Genomic DNA, 23666 nt, shown 5'->3' with positions numbered 1-23666 from the left:
AGCCACCCAGGCGTCCCTAAAGATGATATTTTTTAAGTGACTGCAATGCCCAATGTGGGGCTCAAACCCACAACCTCCAGACTGAATCACATGCTCTACCAACTGAGTCAACCAGGTGCCCCAATGGTTTCTCTTTTGATTATAATAATAGCTCTCTCCCTCCCTCCATCCCTGCCCCCTCATAAATAGAAGAGCATGCTATACTTGCTATTCTAAAACATAATTTTTCTCCCTCTGCCTATGTCTCTGCCTCTCTCTGTGTCTTTTATGAATAAATAAATAAAATCTTTTTTAAAATAAAAACTTTATTAAAAAAATCTTTTAAAAAAAGGGGGGGGGGATGCCTGGGTAGCTCAGGGGTTTAGCGCCTGCCTTCGGTCCAGGGAGTGATCCTGGAGACCCGGGATCGAGTCCCACGTTGGGCTCCCTGCATGGAGCCTGCTTCTCCCTCTGCCTGTGTCTCTGCCTCTCTGTGCGTCTCTATGAATAAATAAATAAAATCTTTAAAAAAAAATAGGCTCTCGGAGCTTGCATTTTAAAGTGAGGGGAGGCATGACTCCAGAGCACCTTAAAAGTTCCATTATATTCGATAAACATTTTGTGAGTTCCTTTTCGACTCTGCATTCAGCACCGCAAACACAAAGAGCAAAGGGATACCACCTACTTGACCAATTATACCTGGGTAACTCAAGCGTCAACAAAGAAATGTTTGGCTCATTTCTCTTTCTACTAGTAAGCTTAAAGGTGCATTCTTCTGTTCAACTAAGCTTCCAAATGAAGGCAGGAGCACAAGCCCATATGCGTGTCCAAGGACGTGCGCGTTTCTAGCTGGCTCCCTGTTGCAAAGATGGTTAACTTCGCAAGGAAAGGTGCTCCGTTTTCCAGTCAAACAGGTCCTCTGGGTAGAATCACACGGCATTTATCTCAATTCACCGGGACTGGCTGACGCCGCTCTACACCTGTGCTGGACCCTAGTGCAGGCAGCCAAAGTTATTTTTCCTGCGGACGCCGAAGTGCCCGGGTGCCTCCTACTTAGGCGCGGACTGCGCTTGGCAGTGGCCAGGGGCCTTTCCGGGAGTCGCCGGGCGTCACGTCTCCTGCAGGGCGCCCAGCCCCAGCCGTGCTGGAGGACAGGCACTAACCCACGCCAGGTCCCACGCAACCCCTCCGAGGCAGCTGTCTCCAGGTGGTACCTGACTCTAGCCAATCGCCATGGCGGTTACATTTAACGCGGCTCCGGCAGCCAATCCGAGGCCACGTCTCAGCCCGCGCCCCGCCCCCTCCCCGCGCCGCCCCGCCCCGCGCCGGGTCCCGGGCGGCGGCGGGCGGCTGCGCACACCCGGAGCGCGCGGGGCCGAGCGGTCCTCGGGGCGGTGGGGGCTGTCAACCGCGGCGCGGGGCGGGCGGGCCGCTACTGCGCAGGCGCCGCAGGAAGGTCTCGACTCGCGCGTGTCCCTTGGGGTCGGTGGCCCCGCGGCCCACGAGCGCCGAGGTCCGCGCGCCGGCCGCAGCTGGTGAGTGAGCGTGGGGCGCCGGCCGGCCGGAGGGAGGTGCCGCCCCCTCCTCGGTCGGTCGCCCGGGCTCTGGCGCCCGAGGTCCTGGGCTCAGCAGCGGGGTCCCGGGGCGCGGGCGGGGCCGCCGGGAGGGGGCGCCCTGCGCCGGGCGAGGTGGACGGCGGGGTGCGGGGCGGTCGGCAGGTGTCCTGGGGGGCGGGGGCGGGGGCGGGGGGGCAGGGCCTTGGATCGGAGTTGAGGGCGATTACGTCATCACACTGGAGAACGGATTTCCTAGAAAACCAGAAAGCGAAGATGACCCTTTAGGGGCTTTTGATTGGCTGGACAGCGCGCGAAGCACTTGCTGCCCCTCTCGGCGTAGCTACCCCGTGGGGTAAGAGTGTCCCCATTCTGCAGATGCGGAAACTGAGGCTCAGACAGGTACGGCTGCAGACAGGCTTGTACCAGGTCTGACCCCGCAGGGCGGCTGCGGTTGCCCAACCACCAGGTGATCTGCTGGATGGGACCTCAGCCTGAAAACTTGCCCAGTGTCGTAGGCAGGCAGATGCTCCGTTGGTGAATGTTACGGCTTTTCTTTTGTTTCCGCCACCCCCCCCCCAAAAAAAAAGTGGAGGGAAGAAAAAAAATAAAACTGCCCGCCCCGCTCGCACCCAAGGCGTTCCAGGCCCTTTCAAGGCAGTGAAGCTCATTTGCAAGCAAAGAGGAGATATTTTCTGTAGTTTAGATTAGCTACTGAATAGAACTTGGGAGAAATGTCGGTGACGACACAAGTACCGTGACGGATTATTTTACTCCGTAGGAAGGAAGTGTAGCTGTTCTGAAGATACTAGAGAATTTTGTGTGCCCTGAAAATAGCAGAATTATTTAGAATCCTAGAATTTTTAAGACTGAGAAAGTCCTGCAGAGGGTAGCTTCTTTTTTTTTTTCCTTAGAACGCTAAGAAAATAATAACCTAGAGGGAACCACCAAAGTTTCCCATGTCCATAGACAATGCTATTTTATTTTAAAGCAGTATAAAAAGTCTTTAGAATAGGGCTTTCGTATTATAAAGCTAATGCTGACAATGTCTTTCACCATTTCCTGTAACCGCTCTATTCTCACCACTTAACTTGGGCTGAGAATGCCGGTAGGGATTGCCTGACATGCATTCCATCCAGGTAAAAAAGTCATCCCACGGGAGATCCAGCACATTTCGCCTCCTGAACCAAAGATGACTACCTACTAGTTCTAGTTACTGTTGAGATGTTTGGGGATAGTCCAGATGAGTCCGCTCTTTTTTTTTTTTTTTCTTCCCTCCACTATTTTTTTTTTTTAATTACAGAGTTTTTCTCAAAGTTTAGTGATCTAACAGTGATTTTGATCCCTTGAAAACTACTTGAGAACGTTCCACTGGTATTTTGTTTATAGATTAACACCTGCTGTTAGATTGAAAATGCAGTAGACCTAGATAGAGGCACTGCTGATGAACACGTTCTGGCAGGAAAAGTCCTGGTAATCATTTGGAATTAATGACTAGTCTTGTTAGCTTGGTGTCACTAGATTTGTAGACTTGTTGAGGGCATGAATTAGTTAAGTGCATAGTAAAGCTACTAAATTGCTCTCTGAGCTTGGCCAGTCACCGGACTTCGGCTCTATCACATGTAAGAAAAAAAGCATTGAGCTAAATCACTTCTAATTATTTTAGGGTTGCACAGTTGTATTATTCTGCCTGTGGCAGTACAGACTTTTTCCTAACCTAATGGCTTTGTAACTAGAATGGATAAAAAGAAACTAAATTTGAGGGCCTGTTCTAGAACAGAATATGCCTCTCCATTTCACAAACGCCAAAACTGAGTCTGGGGAAGTTAGATTTGCTCACAGTTGTGCATCTACTAAATGTGAGCTCAAGTTACAGGATCATTCTGATTTCAGAGCCTATAATCTTTCTTTCTTTTTTTTTTTTAAGATTTTATTTATTTATCCGTGAGAGACACAAAGGGGGAGAGAGAGAGAGAGGCAGAGACACAGGCAGAGGGAGAAGCAGTCTCCATGCAGAGAGCCCGACGTGGGACTCGATCCTGGGACCCCAGGATCACACCCTGGGCTGAAGGCAGCGCTAAGCCGCTGAACCATCCGGGGCTGCCCCAATCTTTCCACTCTGTGCTTCTAAGCCTGGGGACAAGGATCCTAACAGTGTGCTAATGTATTTCCGAACCCCAGAATAAATAGCACATGTACTTTGAGCATCATTTTTTTTCCCTTCAAGATTTAGGGAAGAAGGATTTTGTATGTATTTTGAGAGAGGTCAAAGTTTTTTGTTTTGCTCTTGTTTTTGCATTTGGAAGGTGTGGTAAAACATTTTCATGTTAAAAAAACCCAAGTCTGTTATGGAGTACAAATTTCACATAATTTGAGGCATAAAATGAGACCACAAAGATGTTTACTGTTTTTTGGCAGGGCATTTCAGATGCTTTTTAAAAAAGATTACAATTTCATTCCCTCTTTTTTTGTTGTTAATAGTTTTATTGAGATAGAATTCACACACTATCCACTTTATTTGAAGTGTACAGTTTTATGGAGTCATGGGACCATCACCACAGTCAATATGAGAACAGGTCATCACCTCAAAAAGACACCTCATACCATTGTAATTTACTCCCCATTTCTCCCCAACCCCTTGCCACAAGCACTATCAATGTACTTCCATCTCTAATAGATTTGCCTGACTTAGGCATTTCATCTAAAGAGTCATACATTAAGAGATCTTTTATGATTGCCTTCTTTCACTTAGTGTGTATGTTAGCACTTCCTTCCTTTTTATTGTCAAATAATATTTCATGGTATGGATAGACCACATTTTATTATCCATGTATCAGGATGCCTGATTGGCTTAGCAGTTGGACATCTGCCTCGGCTCAGGGCGTGATCCTGGGATCCAGGATCAAGTCCCACATCAGGCTCCTTGTAGGGAACCTGCTTCTCCCTCTGCCTGTGTCTCTGCCTCTCTCTCTCTCTCTCTCTCTCTGTCTCTCATGAATAAATAAATAAAATCTTAAAAAAAAAAGTTATGTATCCATTTATCATCACCTGATGGCCTATTTGAGTTGTTTCCACTTCTTGGCCATTAAAGATAATGCTGTTGTGAACATTTATGGACAAGTTTTAGTGTGAGCATCTGTTTTAATTTCTTTAGGGCATATACTGGATAATATGGTGACTGGTTAAAGAACTGCCAGTGTTTTCCAGGTGGCTCTCTCACTTTATGTTCTCACCAGCGCTGTATAAAAGTTCCAGTTTCTTTGTATCCTTACTAACTCTTGTTCTGTGTCTTTTTGATTCTCTCCATCCTAGTGGGTCTGAAATGCTATTTCATTGTGGTTTTGATTTGCATTTCCCTGATGACTAATGATGTTGAACATCATTTCATGTGCTTATTTGCCACCTGTATATCTTTGGAGAAATATCTTTGAGATCCTTTGCTCATTTTTAAATTGGATTATTTGACTTTATTTTTAAGTTATAATATTTACATATTCTAAGTACAGATCACTTAGAGATGATTTGCAAATATTTTCTCCCATTCTGTGGGTTGTCTTTTCTCTTCATGGTATTCTTTAGAGCACGAAAGTGAAGTCTTATTTATTTATTTATTGGTCACTTGTTCTTTGGTGTTGTACCTAAGAAGGTTTTGCCTAACTCAAGGTCATGAAGATATACTTCTGTATTTTCTTTTAAGAGTTTTATAGTTTTAGCTCTAAATTTTGGTCCATGAGCCATTTATAGTTAATTTTGGTGTATAGGATAAGATGAGGGTTCCAAATTCATTCTCTAGCATAATGGATATCCAGCTGTCCAGGCACCATTTGTTGAATTGCTTTGATACCTCTCTGTTCTTAGAGATGACTCTGTTGAAGAAGATTTGGACATACTATAATATTCCAGTTGTAGTAATTCGTCAAAGGGCTTAGTGTTAAAAACAACTTTAGGATGTATGGCTCTCAAGCACAGCATTACAAAGAAGTTTTGGTATTATGGAACAGAGTTCATTCACCCTTGTCTTTGTTCTTTCAGGATGACAGCCTGATTCATTACTTTGATTATTTATGCCCCTATTGTATTATAGATATGAAAAGTATAAAGCCCATATTCCCTGATACATGGCACATACATACATTTTTGTTGTATAGTCTTCATTATATTAGATATGTATTGAGTGATTTAAAAAAATAACCTAAAAGAGTGTTTAGGCAAGACTTCATGTTGTAGGAGGTAACTTCAGGATGTTTGGGAGCACAGCTGTCACTGAAGAGCTATTATAGGTCACCTCTAGGTCGCCTAGAAAAATGGCTGTTATAGTTTACATGACTTTGTATTACATTTGAAGAAGATGGGGATGGTGAAATATGGTGAAAGGAAAGTATGGTTGGCAATGATTTCTGTAACTGTTTCACAGTAATTTGCATGTGGGTTGGGCCTGGATGCTGTAGGGCTTGAATTCCGGGCTTGAAGTGTTTGTACAGGCAGGGGAAGTCCTTGGACTTTTTTTTTTAGGGGAGTGCTATGAACAGAGCTACACCCAGGAAGATTAAGTTGAGAGTAGACATGAGGTGAGAAAGGGGAGGGTGAAGAAGGTAGGAAGGTCACATAAGAGAGAGAAGTGCTCCCACAGGAAGTAATATGGGCTTTAAGAGGTACGCCACACTAAAGATGGAAAAGAATGGGTAGCTGTTGAGAATGCACGTTCCTGGCTTCTACACTGGCCTGATTGGTATGTGAATAGGATCGACACTAGGCTGGCACCTATGGTTTACTCAGAGCAGTTCTGTCGAGAGAATGAGGAAGCTGTTTTAAAGGATGGGGAACTAAGGAAAGGAAAAAGATTTGGAGGTGCAGAGGATGCATGCAGTTTGACATATATCAGAACTTGACTTGCCAGCAGAATAGTTTGTTTGGTGGACTTGGTGCGGTATGTAAACTGGTTACTGAGGGAAAGAGCCAGGGCAGTAAATAAAGACAGTTTTTTTTAAAAATTGATTTATGAGCATCTTTAAGATACTGTACAACCTATTTGCTCTTCCAACTCCTACTGGAAACAAATATTTATGTATGGGAAAGTATCTATACTCAGAGAAAACAGGGAATCTGCTCAATCCAAGCTTTCATGGAGACCAGCATGACCTCCACACAAGTTCTCAGGTTGCTGGAACCTAGGGCAGCAGCCTGCATGATATTGTTGTGTGACTGAACTTGTACTGACTGTCTGAGGGAGGGGGTGAGTTGTGCATGAGCACTAGGTTGGGGACACCAAATAATGAATGAAAAGAGAAATGCCATTCTCTTTCTCAATTCTTAAGAGTTGATATTACTGAGCTGTGGCTGAGGCTGTGTCTGTACAGTATGTCTCCTGTACCAGACATGATTGTTCATTACCCTTCTCTTTGGAGAGGTGATTTGATTTTGTTATTCGTTCTATTTTTGGTTTCATGGATGGCACTAGCAACAGATGATCCATACCCGACAGGCAGAAGGCAGCCCATCTCAGGTGAAAATCGTAGACTTTATAGACCCAAAGTCCTTCCCAGACAAGATCCTGTGCCTTTGGTCTTCACAATTTTAAGTCCCTGGTTTTGAGACGGTCACAGCTTCAGTCAACAAATGTTTGAATGTGTACACACACAGATCACCTAGCTGGTATGTTTGAAGGAAAAGCCTTTGCCTTCAAATAATTGCGGTTTAGTTGGGAGAAAGAACACACAGTAAATGGCTCATGAACTTAATCATCATGTCAGCACATCACTGCCACTCCCCAGGACCTCTAGGTGCACACACCTGCGGCCAAACCTTGGGTCTTCTTACTCTGAAATACGGAATTCACTCTCCTCTTTCTGACTACAGCCTCACATCCCTGCAGCTCCCCCAGAACCTCTAGTCCAGAAGCCTTCTCCTTCACGCATCTATATCAGTTTCAGCGTAGATGCTGCAGTTCAGATTTTAACCGCTCCTAAGTCAGGATCTTCAACTTTCTTCGTTATACTTCGGTTTCTGACAGAGTCTTAAGTACAGGCAGCATCAGCTGCCGGTATTGTTCAGGCCTGTGCCAGGGCCCCTGAGCAGCTAGAGAAAAACCTGTCAACAGTGTCACTAAAAACTCCTGGCACCCGCTGTCAGCTTCGACCACCAGTCCTCCTGTTGCCCTGTACTCTCCCATCCTCCATGTTGGCCATTTCAGACATTCTCTGGTTCTCAAACCCTCGAACCTTTTGCCATCCTACTTCCTCTGAGTAATTGCCCCTACCTTTTGTAGCAAGAGAATACAGCTCCCTTCATCTCCAACCCTCCGACTTGTTAGCTTACCTAGCCTTAGCTGCTTCTCTCCTGTTACTATGAAAGAGATACCCTGTCCATCTGAAGTGAGTCGTCCCATCTAAGTCACCTGTGCTGTTTTCTGAAGGACCAAAGATGATAGAGACTGAAGGCAGGGAGATTTATTATGGGAAACTTGTTTTTATAAACAGTGGATTATCTAAGTAAGCAGAGAGAGCTGTGAGCCTGGGGTATTAGGCAGATACTTATATCCTTGATAGTAAAAAGGAAGTTTAAGGGATTTGGTGAAGTTCATCTCAACAGCTCATGGATTTCTTCAGAAGTCACTGTGGCAGTCAGGTCCCTATAGGCTTTGTCAGTTTGTTAACCTTATGTAAATACTGGGAATGTATAGACAAATGGAGTCTTTTTCCTCATATAATATTTCTTTCTTTGTCCCCCCCCCCTTTTTAAGGATTTTATTTATTTATTCATGAGAGACATAGGCAGAGGGAGAAGCAGGCTCCATGCAAGGAGCCCGATGTGGGACTCGATCCCGGGACTCCAGGATCACACCTGGGCTGAAGGCAGCCACTAAACTGCTGAGCACCCGGGCTGCCCTCTTTGCCCTTTTTTATTTTTATTAATTTTTTTTAAATTTTTTTTTATTTATTTATGATAGTCACACAGAGAGGAGAGGCAGAGACACAGGCAGAGGGAGAAGCAGGCTCCATGCACCGGGAGCCCGATGTGGGATTCGATCCCGGGCCTCCAGGATCACGCCCTGGGCCAAAGGCAGGCACTAAACCGCTGCGCCACCCAGGGATCCCTCTTTGCCCTTTTTTAATGCCAATATCTTCAGCAGGAACTGGCGGTGAGCCCGTATGGTAGAATTTCTACCTATTTCTGTGGCTTAAAAGGAACAGAGGTTACCAGTTACTAAACTAGAAACACAATCTCCCTCTCTGGAGCTTCTAAAGACTTGGTATTATTTCTGTTTTGTGCAAAAAGATCATTTTTCTTTTTTCATCCATTCTTACTAAGTTTTTTGAAAGATTTTATTTTTGAGTAATCTCTATACCCAACATGGGGTGTGAATTTACACCCCAAGAACAAGAGTCCCTGGCTACCCTGACTGAGCCAGCCAGGCGCCCCTGACCTTATTAGGTCTTTAGAATAATTTCTGTTACTACAGACAAGCAAGACAACCAAACGGGAGTATTTCTGTGGAGTATAAGAATGGCCCATACCCCCTGCAGAGTGTGAAGGCCGGGGTAGGACATACATAAATAGGAAATTGGACAAGTAAAGGCAATTTTTGTTTTTCTTTCCAATTTTAGCTTTATTCAGTTAACTTTCAGTAAATGACATTATTTGATTTTAAGTTGGTATGAAAGCATATAAAAAGTTAATAAATTTTGGTTCTCTTTGCCTAGTGCCTAAGTTTCTGAAACTTAATCCAGGTCACAACAGCACTACCACTTATGAACTGTGTTTTTATATTTTAGGAACCCTGATTGCTTTCCTTCAACACATTCATTATGAAGTTACTAGTAATACTTTTATTTTCTGGACTTATAACTGGTTATAGAGGTAACTCTTCCCATAGCTTGTCATCCAAGTTACTACTGGTGTCCTTTGATGGTTTCAGAGCTGACTATCTACAGGACTATGAATTTCCTCATCTCCAGAATTTTATCAAAGAAGGAGTCCTGGTAGAGCATGTTAAAAATGTTTTTATCACAAAAACATTTCCAAACCACTACAGTATTGTGACAGGCTTGTATGAAGAAAGCCATGGCATCGTGGCTAATTCCATGTATGATGCAAGCACAAAGAAACGTTTTTCTGACTTTGATGACAAGGATCCTTTTTGGTGGAATGAAGCAGAACCTATTTGGGTGACCAACCAGCTTCAGGAAAACAGATCAAGTGCTGCTGCTATGTGGCCTGGCACTGATGTACCCATTCACAATACCACACCTTCCTATTTTATGAATTATAGCTCTTCAGTGTCATTTGAGGAGAGACTAAATAACATTACCATGTGGCTGATGAATTCCAACCCACCGGTCACTTTTGCAACACTTTACTGGGAAGAACCAGATGCAAGTGGCCACAAATACGGACCTGAAGATAAAGAAAACATGTACAGAGTGTTGAAAGGAATAGATGATCTCATTGGTGAGCTAGTCCACAGACTCAAGGTGCTAGGGTTGTGGGAAAATCTCAATGTGATCATTACAAGTGATCATGGGATGACCCAGTGCTCAAAGGAGAGACTGATAAACTTGGATCTCTGCATTGATAATTCAAGCTACACTCTTGTAGATTTGACTCCAGTTGCTGCCCTACTTCCCAAGATAAGTAAGTAACCTTTCAGCTGAGGGATATTTGAAGGGAGCAACTGAATGAGGAGGGAGGGTTTTGTAAAAGAATACAACTATGGCTTTTTGTAGGGCAGTACCATCTGTTCTTCCTCAGAGTGGGAATTATATGTTTTTCCCCTTAATTTACAAGTCTTTAAGCAGTTAGCTTAAGGTTCATGTTCAAAGAGATTACTTCTTTGCTTTTTGATACATTTCTTAATTATTTACCCTAATGGAAAAAGGAGATTTTTATCCTTAAGAAAGATCTTGGATTTTTGTGTGAGATATGCTATTTATCTATTGATCTTAGAATTAGTAATTAGCTGCAATATATAATTACTTTCTATTTACTTAGGAAGCTATACGTGAAAATTGTCCCCCTTTTGTATAAAAGTCCACCAGAGAGAATCACAAAATGAAAAAAGAGATATTAGAATGCCTGGAAAGATAAAGGTGTGTGTGTGTGTGTGTGTGTGTGTGTGTGTGTGTCTCCCCAACAATGTCACATAATTATTGCACAGCTTTTTTAAGAAGTAAAAATGATTTAATAGATGACATTATTCAGGATTTATTTCCAGTTATTCTAGTTAGAATTTTTTTTTTCTTCATCAACCAATCATGACTTTTTTTCCTTGACTGTTTTCCTTTTTCTTCCAGATATCACGGAGGTTTATAACAAACTGAAAGTCTGTAGCCCTCACATGAATGTTTATCTCAAAGAAGAGATTCCTGCCAGATTTCACTACCAACATAATGATCGAATTCAGCCTATTATTTTGGTTGCTGATGAAGGCTGGACAATTGTGTTAAATAAATCATTACCAAAATGTAAGTATTCATTTCAGACATTTCTGTTGTACTCTGGGGATAAATCACACGTTGTGACATTGTTCTGTTAACAAGGTACTTTAATTTAGAGATATTAACAGTGTATAACCAGTTCACTTTTTGACTGGGTAATTCTAAGGTTTTCATTCAATAGAAATTTATAACCACAGTTTGACCCCTAGATGAGGAAGCTGGGTGGCCTTAGGGCAGAGGTGTTGTTTTACTTTCTTACCCACACTGCAGTTACTGTTAGTAACTTTCAAGGTTGGTTCTCTTGATTTGTAGAAAATGAGAGAGAAGTAAAGCAACAAAGTAAAAGGGGAGAGATTCCAGGGGAATCTCTGAGTTCAAATGCTTTTTTAAATTGTGTGTGTTAAACATTGTCCAAGTACCTGAGCGCTGTAGCTGTTTCACTGGATGAGAACTAGAAGGTGAACAAACAGAAATTTACCCAGTAAACAAACGAGGTGTATCAAAATCTCTCCTCCAGCTGAGGAGATATACAGGGATGAGTTACAGGTCTTCCCTGAACCCAAGTTCATTTATCCAACTATTTATCCATATGTTAGATTTGGTTTGAATACTTCTTTTAAAAACTGGCTTTGTAGTCTGTAGCAAGAGTCAGAATGCTTTTTCTGTAAAAGGCCAGATAATAAATATGTTAAATATGTTAAAGCTGGCTTTATAGGCCAGCTGGTCTCTCTCACTCAATTCTGCCTTTGTAGTGGGAAAGCAGCCTGGACATTCTGTAAACAGACCAATTTGGGGTGTTGAAATGAAACTTTGTTTACAGAAGCAGGTGGAAGGCTGATTTTGGCCAGGGGCTGTCTTGAGCAGTGTGCAGATCCTTGATCTATAGCAAATCAGAAGCTTCAGACAAGGATATAAGACTAAAGGTTAAGGGAGTTTATAAGTTATTTATATTTATGTACTCACTGTTGAAAACTGAGAAAACATGGAAAAACTTAGAAAAGAAAAAAACTATCCATACAGAGGTACAGAGTTTTTTTCTATTACATATACATATGTATGTATATGTCTATAGTGTCTTCTGTTGATCACATTCATTATTTTTATTATGAAATATTTCAAACAAGGGATGCCTGGGCGGCTCAGTGGTTTAGCGCCGCCTTTAGCCCAGGACATGATCCTGGAGTCCCGGGATCGAGTCCTGCATCCAGCTCTCTGCATGAAGCCTGCTTCTCCCTCTGTCTATGTCTCTGCCTCTCTTTCTGTGTGTCTCTCATGAATAAATAAATAAAATCTCTTTTTTAATATTTTACACATGAAATTAAAGGATAATATAACACAAACTGATATATTTATTCACCACTCAGTCATTTGCACTTCTTAAGAAAGCAGGAGCTTATCAGTGCAACAGGTGTACACTAAAAGTCAGTATTTGCCAAAATAAAGCTAAAAACTGAGAATGTGGTATTGCAGTTCTATCCAGGACTGTCATGTTTTTCTGAGTTCGATTTGGAGTTAAAGGTGAACTGGTTAGACTTCACATTCAGTGTAAGAACCCTTTCTACAACATTCTCACCTGGCCTTCCAGAGGTTGAGGCATTCATTCATTATTGATAAACCAGGAGTATATTACATAATGCTCTTTCTTATCACAGGAGCAATTGATGTAGGTAGGCTGCAGATTCACTTCTTCCCTCTTCATGGGTTTTACTCACCTCTGCTCTCCCTAGTTATTCAGGACCCTCCACCCAGCCACTCTCATTCTCTCTCTCTCTCTCTCTCTCTTTTTTTATACAATCATTAGTGTTCTTTGCATGCACACACTGCTGGAAATGGAGGGGCTAGCACTGAAAGGTACATCAGGCTGAGAAATAGTTGTGTTTTTTTTTTTTTTTTAAGATTTATTTATTCATGCGAGACACAGAGAGAGAGAGAGGCAGAGACACAGGCGGAGGGAGCAGCAAGCTCCTTGCAGGGAGCCCAATGAGGGACTTGATCCCTGATCCTGGGATCAGGCCCTGAGCTGAAGGTAGAAGTTAACCGCTCAGGTACCCAAGTGTCCCAAGAAATAGTTTTTAAAGACTCGGGTCATGATCACTTGGAAAAGGGGTGTGTGTGTGAAATAGGGGACATGGCTGAGTTGAAAAACACAGAAAATTTCATTTCTAACCCTCACCTGGTTTAAGTGATCAGAATTTTTAAAGATTCTATTTAATTATTTGAGAGCAAGAACAGAAACGGGCAAGGGCAGAGCAGAGCTCGGAGAGGGAGAAGCAGACTTTCCACTAAACAGATCGCCCGATGCAGGGGCTCTATCCCAGGACCCTGGGATCAGCTTAACCCCTGAGCCACCCAGGCATCCCACTAATTACAATTTTAACGGATGAGAGTTACACTGGCAAGAATCAATATATTTACACCAGAAGCAAGTTATTTTGTAATAGAAAGATCAGTCTTTCTGTTAAGAACTAACATACTTTCTGTTCTTTTTTCAGTAGGTGACCATGGTTATGATAATTCTTTGTCTAGTATGCATCCATTTCTAGCTGCCCACGGTCCTGCATTTCACAAAGGCTACAAACAAAGCACAATTAACAGTGTGGATATTTATCCAATGATGTGCCACATCCTGGGATTAAAACCACATCCCAATAATGGAACCTTTGGTCATACGAAGTGTTTGTTAGTTGACCAGTGGTGCATTAATCTCCCAGAAGCCATCGGAATTGTTATTGGTGCGCTCTTGGTCTTAACCACACTAACATGCCTCATAATAATCATGCAGAATAGACTGTCTGTACCCCGTCCATTTTCCCGACTTCAGCTGCAAGAAGATGACGATGATCCTTTAATTGAGTAACATGCTGGAGTTTATACAGAATATCTTTGATTGGTCACAAAACCAAGGATACACTCAAAAAATGGTGTTCTAAGGATGAAAAATATACCTTGAAAGACAAAAAACTTAGACTAAGCATGCTAGAATTACTTTGTTTTTCCTTGTGCTTTGTTTTGGTGTATCAGCTAATTAACAAAAAACCCTGACCATAGTAAAAATTTCTAGTAAGTCAAAACAAACTATTTCTCTAACTAGAAACTTTAAGAAAAATGATTGCCTCTGCTTTTTTTTTGCTATGAAGATGACACATTTTTAAATAAAAATATACCAAAATTTAGTAGGCATGCTTTTCTAATAAATTTTTATATTTGTAACTGAAACAACAGAAATCTTTATGCAATTAGTGGATTTTGGATTTTGTGTATCAGGAAGGAAAAGTTTTCTATATTTTTATATTTCATGACTTTAATAGAGTTTGTATCCCAAGTAAACCTGTGACATAGGAAGACCTCTCTGGTGGTTAATAAAATTGGTTATCCAGGCAGAACAGATCTAGCATAGGAAGAAATTATTTTAAGAAAAGCTGTTATAAAAAACACAACAAAGACTATGTGATACAAAGCCTGAGTCTTCACCATTGTGTCTTTGTTAAGGTTTGTAAGCTATTGAAGCCACAAAAGATAACCTTTTGAAGATTGTTGCTGATAAGAAATTAAGAAAATAGAATTGCTTTTCTCAATCTGTGCTTAATGCCTGTGTGTAAGTCATTTGTAAGTGTGTATGTGTGTGCACAAGTGTGTTTGCACTTATGAATGTGTAGACTTCCTGTGACTGACCGAAGGTGGTCAGAGGCAGCTGGTCTGCGGGCTGACTTCCACGTTCCCACGGAATGTGGCTCTCAGCAAAGAGTATATTTGCACTTCATATTTGTTTACTTTCTTCTGACTTACAAGCTAAAGTGTAACTTAAGAAAGTTCGTTAGTTTTTGTTAGCTATTTAGCTTCCTCATGTTGTATGTTGTAGCCAGAGGTATCCAAGTGGTGTAAAAAAAATTCATGACCAAATACAAGTCTGGCTTCAATTGGGTCAGAATGGGGAGGAGATTTTGCTATCTACCTTTGAGATATTTATGCCTTACTTTTTAGGCAATAGAGTAGTTAAATTTAAAATGGAATCTGGTATCTTTTGATCTTTCCCACTGTTCATATGTTAAGTGGCAGAGTAAACTCTTAAGCACTGTTAACATTCTGTAGCCTGAGTCCTGCCTCTGCTTTTTCTCCAATGTTTGGTTCACAGAAATAATTGCTCCGATTTTTTTTTTTAAACATACATGTTCAAAGCTAAGGAATTGTTTTGAAGAACTACCATCCTACCTTTGCTAGGTGGTACTTTCTAATTGAATCAGTTAATATGCAGAAACCGAGTTGTGGCAGACTAGATTGTATCTATTAAAGCAAAAATTGGGTTCAAGAACCGTATCAGGATCTGAGACAAGCAATTAATAGTGTGATCTTTAAAGTATTGATGATATAAAATAATCTAAGTAACTGTTTTACAGATTTTGAAAAATCTATAGTAAATATGCAGTGCAGTTAAATGCTGATTACCTGTGATGGTCAAGAACGATGGTGCCAGTCATCAAACATATAATTCATCCTATTTGGTCTCTGCTAATTTTGTGATCATAGTATTCATTCAGTATCTGTTGTTCTTGAGAATCATTTCTACAGCCTGCATAAGTAGTTCATGCTATTGGTCATAAGCTGACTATTAAGAACAGCACAATAAATAAATGAAATAAAGCCAATAGCGCTAATTTTGCTTTTTGACAATGTTTATTTCATTTTTTTCCTCCCGTAAAAGTTATCCTAGAGGTTGTTTTTCTGAACAAAATAATAGAAAAATTTCTTCCTGTTTCAGTTTCCATTTAAAAGAAAAACAACTGTCACATTTAATACAGTAGACACTTTTTGAAGTATCTACAATAGTAGCAGGATATTTTATACTAGATCAGTAGAGCTTGGTCCTTGCAATGCTGTGAGTTTTAGTGAGCATCTAGCCTGTGAGTGCATTTCATATAGGATGGAATAGGAAGGGATGTCCTGTCAATGTCTTAACACTTTGAACAAGACACTTAACCTATTTTCTTTTCTTTCATTCCATTCTCAAAATACTAACTTTAATTAAAATTATAAGCTTTTTTTGTATATATGCTGATGGGACAAAACCATATTTATTTAATCAAAGAGATGTTTATATATTATTTTGAACTTTGTGTTAATTCATTTGTATCTTTAAAAAATTATCACTGTTAAAGCCAATGACTCCTCTAGTACACTGAGAAAATCTTTCTGGTAAGCTAGCCTTTTACAATAAGGTTCTGGTCTGTATTTTGTTAAGTAATTGACTAATATCTTGACATGTTTTTCTGGATGAAAGAAAGTATTTGGCTACAGGAAACATTTAACTGTTTATGACAATAATACTCAAACGCAGTAGGAAAATGTATTGAGTGGTTTTTGTTAATTTAGTGAGTGAATTCAGAATAACTGCATTTACTTACATGGACAGTTCTGTTGTTATGTGCAAGTTCTTGTAAACAGCAATAGAATTCTAATATAAATTATTTCAATGCTGTGTACTATAGACTGTGTTCTTTCATTAAGCTTGGTATAAGAATTTAAAGATAAGTTCTTGGAACATTAAAGGATTAAAAATACTTTTGTATTGTTCTTGGGTGTCTCCCTCTCTTATCCATATCTGGTAAGCTTTAAGGATGATGGCATTTAATTCCTTTTATTTAGGGGTTTTCACTTTGTTGTGAATGCATAAAGTTACAAATGAAGGACAAAGATGGGATGGAAAGTGTGTTTTTTTATTGTCATTCTTAAAATAGTGTGTAAATAAAACGACATGAGTATGCTTTAAAAAAAATCTGTAGTGCCTTAAGTTGAAGTAAAATATATTTTGACTATATTGTCTGAGTTCATAATGACTTTGTTTATGATTAAAACATGTGAATAAAATCTACCAAGACATTTTTACTATAATTATTAAATACAGGATGCAATATTACTGATTTTTTAAATTTGTCACCCTGCAAAATACACATACTGTGATAGATGTTGACATGACCCAGTAATACTGCAAAAATCCATATAGGCATTCATTACAGATTTTTTTAAAGCCAAGATCAACTATAAAACATTTAACCAAATTTTAAAGATAATGTATAATACGTATTTTAGCATGAGGACATCACTGGAAAGAAAGCCAAGATTAAGTGTTTTGTAAATAGCCATACTCATTGAGTATAGATTCAACAAAGTTTCATCTAGTGGTTCAGCGTGATAAATTCATTTCCTGTATTCCTCCTCCATGAACACTGCTGGGAACTCTGAGAAAAAATAAGAAAAGGTACTTTCTTTACTAGAAGAGAGTTCTGTAGCATCTCAGAAATGGTAAAACTTTATACCAACAAATTACTTCTATCTACCCATGGATAGACTCTTGCTGCTGAGATCTTGGGATAAAGAACCATTTGCCAGGCCATGTGCTTCCTGAAGTTTAGATGCTAGCTTCTCCTTTTTCCCCCTGCCTCCCTGCTTCCTTGGTGCCTGTACTTGGATACCATTACAATCCTCCCTTTCCCCAACACACACACTGAGGGAACATGTGAATCTAAATGAACCTGTTGGGTCCAATTGAATTAGGCTGCAGGAGACCGGTTTGCTTTTTGGCATAAACCCTTTGGATTTTCGTTTTTCATTGTTCTGTAAACATTTTCTTTTTTCCTTGAATGGTTTAGTTAACATTTTTCAAGAAGTAGATATTAAAGCAAAAAAAAAAAAAAACCAAAAACCCACAAACATGCTGATCATCATAGTATAATACAGTTCTGTATCCTAACATGTGTGCAGGTGGTGACTGGTGTTGAAACTGCTCAGTCCTGTGACTCATGTCTCACGGCCGCATTACTGGCAAAAGCAGTCTTACCCCAAAATCAAGCTAAACTGTCGGGCAAGCTGCCTACTTTTCCACTTAACTTCTACCTGAAGTTGACTGCAGAAACCTGAATTTCACCATCAATAAACAATCTGGTGAGCTCCTCCAGCCCTAGAATGAAGGTTCACAGAGGCCTCCCGTGCAGACTGCCCTCGCATGTTAATGCAATGAATTGTCAGGGACCCTATCAGCATGTTTTTCCTCTCTGCCTTGCTTACTTCACTTTCATAGGAGGGGGTGGTGGAAAGGATCAAAAGAAACCCCAAAGCAAATCCAAACAACCGCACTATACAAACGTTTTATAAGATTGTTCCTACTGGCAAGACCCAGACTATTACAGACTTAAACATTGTTCGAATTTTCTACTGAGGAGAGACACACAAAATTTTTGTGAAACCTTTTTTTTTTTTTTTTCTAAATAGTAAAAGTTCTGTTTCCAGTAAAATGGTGGAGCATATTACTCAAACCAACGCTGTTGCTGAGGACTAGAAAATCTGGACAAAGTATGAAACATCTGTCCTAAAGCATTGAGAAATTACCAAAAAAGTGAAGGATCAAGAGGCTAGGAATCAGAACAGGGAAATGTATAAAAGGAGCCCTGATGGCATCTGTAAATTCTGGAAGCCAACATAATCAAAAAAGGGGTGGAGGTGTAGAAGGAGAGAAAACACGATGTGAAATAGAGCAGAACACTTAATAACCTACTTTATACTATTCGGCACAAATACGTTTGAAAATACAGATCAAATGGGTATTTTCCCAGGAAAAAGTTGAACAAAACTTATTTCAGTAGAGAAAGGAAATGATCAATTTCTAATTAGAGATTGGGCAAATTATAAACTATTATACAGAAAAAGCCCAGACCCAAAATTTGATAATCCTTTTTAGTGTGTCTTTATTAGGTTTGATTATCAGTGTTACATTTGCCTCATAAAACATGTTTTAGAAATAAATACGTGGGTTTTTGAGGTGACTATACTATGGATATCATGGATACCATGGTTTTTGAGATGACTATACCAGGGATAAAAGTAGCATCCCCAAAGTGGAACTATAGACCAATATAGTATAGTGGAGGGGGGTAGCAAAATGGAAAATCATCCATATCTGCAAGCTAAAGGTAAATAGGCAACATCCAATTAAATGGCAGAGATTGTCAGATTGGATGAAAAAACGAGCCAGCTATTTGTAGTCTGCCCTTTAAATACAAAGGCAGGTTGAAAGTAAAAGGACAGAAAATGATATATACCATGCAAACATCTCAGAGTATGTTTTCTGACCACAATGGAATTAAAATTGATTCAATAACGGATCCAGAGAAGCCCTGAATATTTGTCCGTTAAACAATACACTTCTAAAATGGCATACCAAATTCTGTAGAATGCAGCTAATGTTGAATTTAGATGGAAATTTATAACCTTGAATGCTTGTCCTTGAGAAAAGATTCAATATCAATGATTTCAGCTTCCACTTTAGAAAGCTAGTAAGATGAAAATAATCCAAAGTGAGTGGAAGAAAGGAAATAATAAAGATAGAATCAATGAAATAGGAAAGACAAATTAATAAAGTCACATTTTGGTATTGTGTTTAATAAAATTGATAAGCCCCTAACAAGACTAACTTAGGAAAAAAAGGGAGATAGCACAAATTGGCAAGATCAGTAATAAAAGAGGAGCCATCACTTACAGATCCTACATATATCAAAAGAATACCAAGGGAATATTATGCCAATAACTTTGACAATTTAGATAAAATAAATTCCTTGAAACATACAACTTAAGCAAGACTGATACAAAATCAAATAGAAAATCTAGGGCAGCCTGGGTAGCTCAGCAGTTTCGCACCGCATTCGGCCCAGGGCATGATCCTGGAGCCCTGGGATCTAGTCCTACATTGGGCTTCCTGCATGGAGCCTGCTTCTCCCTCTGCCTGTGTCTCTACCTCTCTCTCTGTTTCTCATGAATAAATAAATAAAATCTAAAAAAAAAAAATCTAAATAGCCTTATTTTACATCTATCACAAAAAATAAGTTGTTACCAAAAACATCCCCACAGAGAAAACTTGCAAGTCCAGGTGGTTTCACTGATTAATTGTATTACACATTTAAGGAGGAAATGATTTTACCCAAAGTCTTATAGAGAAGAAAGGAACATATCCAAACTGGTTTTATGAGGCCAGTATAACACTGGTACCAAAATCTGACAAAGATCTTAAAAGAAAACTATGGAAAATATCTCTATGAACAAAAATTCTTTAACTAAATACCTAATTGAGCTTAGCAGCATTTCAAAAGGAAAATACACATAAACAAGTGGAATTAATCTCAGAAGTGCAACCTTAGTTTGATATTTGAAAATCAGTTTTATCCTCTGGATTAATAAGAAAAAAAGGAAAACAAGTTCATGTTAATAAATGTGGAAAAGCATTTACCAAAATTCAACACTTATTTATTATTAAAAAAAAAAAACCCAACTCACCAAACCTGGAAGAGAAGAGAACTTCAAACCAATATGTATGCAATAAGCCTACAGAAACTATCCTACTGAATCATAATATAATATCACAATATTGTGAACATATAGCAAAAATACTGAATGATGAAATAATGTTTTTCACCTAAAGTCAGGAACAAGGCAACGCTGTCTACTGTGATCACTTTCATTTAACACTGCACTGGGGGTGCCAGCAACTCAATAAGGCAAGAAAAATGAACTGTATAAGAATAAAAAAATGTTAAACTGTCATATCCACAGATGACATGATTACACGCAGAGGAAGGCCAAAGGAATCAGACAAACTAGAAGCTTACCAAAATTGCTGGATATATGGTCAATATATAAAAAAGTCAAGTGTATTTCTATATATCATCAGAAAATTTATAACTGGTATCATACTGGTATCAACAAGCATGAAATATCTTGGCATAAGTCTAACAAAATTCATAAAGAATTTTGCACAGGAAATTATAGCATCGAGAAGAATTAAGAAAGATCAAAATAGAAAGCTGTATCATGTTTATAAGTTGAAAGATTCAACATTGTAAAGACATCAATTATCCTCAAATTGGTCATTGCATCCAAGTGATTCCAGCAGAGATTTATTTATTTATTATGGAATTGTATAAGTTGACCCAAATTCATGTAAAAGTGCAAAGGGCCAAGAATATCTTAAAAAAGAGAAAACGATAGGACTTACTCTATCAGAAGTCAAGAACTGTCATAAAGTTGTGATGATTAAGTCAGCATGGTGTTGACACAAGGATTGACAAATAGATGAACGGAATTGCTGACCTTGGCTAAAATGAAGGATCCATACACATGTAGGTGTATCAGACATCTCTTGTGTCTCAAATCCACTCAGCTCACCCCTTACCTCCAATTTCATCCTGGCACAGACCAGACCACCTCCCCATGGATGCAACCTGACAATGCTTAGCCTCCTTCTTCCTTTCCCAGACATAAGGCATTGGGTGCCTCTGAAGTCATATTTGGCACTTGCACATGCACTATCCAGAAGTTCGTGGAGTTAATACCTATGCAACCACCCTTAACGGGGGCAGGGTTTGGGGGCATGGAGGTGGGTTGGAAGCTAATGGATAAATGCTTTGCTTCCCTCTTGCATTCCTCAGGCAGACAGTTCTGAGATTTATAAGTCTTCTTTGAAGATGCTGCAGGATTGAGTGCCAATCAATCATGATGGTGGCCAATCCTCTGACTTATGCCTGTATAGGCTCTTCTCCATCTCTTTCACTCCCCGTTCTTCACTCTCATTTCTTGCAATCAATTCACGCAAAAGTTGCCTGTGTCTCAGACTCTGTTTTTGGGAAAGCCTAGCCTAACTAGTGGATTTAAAGAATATATCCAACAAAAATGTATACTATATATATGCCAAAAGACATGTAAAAGAATACTGATAGCACTGGAAATGGACCCAAATATCCAAAATTCCAAAAATGAGAATACATAAATAAGACTGTGGTATATTCATATAGTGTCATTCCATCAAGCAATGAAAATAAAGCAGTGATACACACAAGAACATGGATGAATCTCATATAATCTTGAGTGAAAAAAAAACAAACCTAAAAGTATATCATATTGGCACATCCGGGTGGCTCAGCTGGCTAGGCATCTGCCTTTGGCTCTGACCATGATGGGAGAGTCCGGAGATGGAGCCCTGTGCCTCCCATTGGGCTCCCTGCTCAGCGGGGAATCTGCTTCTCCCTCCCTTCCCTCCCTCCCCGTTTCCGCTTGGACACACTCTCTCTTTCTCAAATAAATAAATGAAATCTTTAAAAAAAAGTATATCATTTGATCATTTAGATAACATTTAAAATAGGGGAAGCTATTCTATTGCATTCCAAGTCAGGATAGGATTGCCTTCAGCAGGAGGGAGGCAGGAACGAATGGGAAGAGAACTGAGCATCTTTCTGGAGTGCTGGTTATATTTTCTCTCTCTCCTCTAAAGTGACAGGTACATGGATTTATTCACTTTCTGATAATTGGCCGCATTTACGCTTTGTACACCTTTGAGTACGTTTTACTTCAATGAAATTAAAATAACTACCAATATACTATTACAAAGCAATGAACAAGCAAGAACTTGGGAAAATTAGAAAATAGGACTTTTAACATGTAAAAAATTAAAAGGGCTCAGAAGATGAAGTATCTCGAGTGGTCTAACGGCCACAGAGTTGGAAAGTATTAAAGGAGACAAACAATCAACCAAGTCAGAGGTTTCAGCATTCAACTGACATGGATGCCAAAGAGGGTAAACAGAAATCGGACAAAAGGAAATTATAACTAAAATGAACTAGGAGAATTGGCTTTAATGAAAAAGAGATATGAACCTTTCAAATAAAAAGGCCTTTGAATGACAAGGGGAATATCTTAGCAACTGTAAAGTTTCAGAGAACTGAGGGTTTTAAAACAAATGTTATGGAGGTGGAAGGGGAGTGGGCATAAATTGGCATAAGACTTCTCAATAGCAATCCTGAAGGAAGAAATGGAATGCTATCAAGAGAGATATGAATCTATTTTCTTGTACAGCTTCTCATTTTTCCAGGAGCCTAATGTTTTTGTTTTGCATCCCCTGCCTGTCTAGACTGAATTGTGTCCCCTTAACATTCATTATGTTGAAGTCCTGTCCCCCAGGGTGCATCAGGATAACTGGTCCTGGGCCCTGCTTCCAGCTGGCATTCATGAGTGCATGCATGTCATTTCACAGCTGTCAAGGGACCCTGTTAAGTCGGGGGTAGAAGGGTCCCTAAGATCCTTCCTGGCTCTAGGATTCTCTGGTCTGTCCCCGAGTCAATGAACAGCTGGAAAAACTTAACAACTCAAAAACCTAGTATCTTCACGAGACTTTCTAGAGATAATAGATTCTTGTAAGAAACTGAAGTTAATAGGATCCTAGTTTTACCTGAAGAGGTCAAAGAGCATTTTGAAAATAGTTTTAGATTTACATGCCAGGTGGCAAAGGGAGAAGAAACCTCAAAACATTCACTGAAGGCGACAAATCCTATCAATTAATAGATTGTACAAAACAGTTGATGTTGTTCAGCAAAAATGGTGGCGTGAGGTGGGGACTCCATCCTTCAGACGTTTAAAAAATTTTCACCTACCATTAGCAAGATTAGCTAGCCTAAATTTTATTTCTATTTGCTAATTTGCATTCAGTGCATACAAAGTTTGACCATGCAGATATGCAGGTAAAACAACAAAAAAGCTATCAAGGTATGATGAATGACTAGATTTCCCAGCAAAGTTTAAAATTTTACTTTCCTTCAGGTAAACTCTCCTGCTGACATTTTACAGGAGAATTATGTGTAAATAAAAGAAACCATTCAATAATCCAATA

At 39.8% G+C, this 23666-nt stretch overlaps 1 protein-coding gene across 1 annotated transcript; it reads left to right on the top strand.

The window, feature by feature from the left end:
• Positions 1–1325: 1325 nt before the first annotated feature.
• ENPP4 (ectonucleotide pyrophosphatase/phosphodiesterase 4) lies at positions 1326–16778 on the top strand. The gene is made up of 4 exons (XM_041767705.1): positions 1326–1514; positions 9305–10163; positions 10823–10993; positions 13459–16778. Exons 2-4 carry the CDS (start codon positions 9338–9340, stop codon positions 13821–13823), a joined length of 1362 nt encoding a protein of 453 aa, XP_041623639.1. The 5' UTR covers positions 1326–1514; positions 9305–9337; the 3' UTR covers positions 13824–16778.
• Positions 16779–23666: the final 6888 nt, after the last annotated feature.

This window comes from Vulpes lagopus, chromosome 1, assembly GCF_018345385.1.
Source record: "Vulpes lagopus strain Blue_001 chromosome 1, ASM1834538v1, whole genome shotgun sequence".
In the NCBI taxonomy this organism is placed as follows: domain Eukaryota; kingdom Metazoa; phylum Chordata; class Mammalia; order Carnivora; family Canidae; genus Vulpes; species Vulpes lagopus.
The sequence above is the reverse complement of the archived record's forward strand: the minus strand, read 5'-3'. Positions and strand labels throughout refer to the sequence as shown.

Excerpts from the sequence above, each read along its gene's own strand:
- ENPP4 (XM_041767705.1), top strand. The coding sequence starts at position 9,338 with ATGAAGTTACTAGTAATACTTTTATTTTCTGGACTTATAACTGGTTAT. Across the intron at positions 10,164-10,822 it reads TGCCCTACTTCCCAAGATAA|ATATCACGGAGGTTTATAAC; the intron begins GTAAGTAACCTT and ends TTTTTCTTCCAG. Across the intron at positions 10,994-13,458 it reads AAATAAATCATTACCAAAAT|TAGGTGACCATGGTTATGAT; the intron begins GTAAGTATTCAT and ends TTCTTTTTTCAG.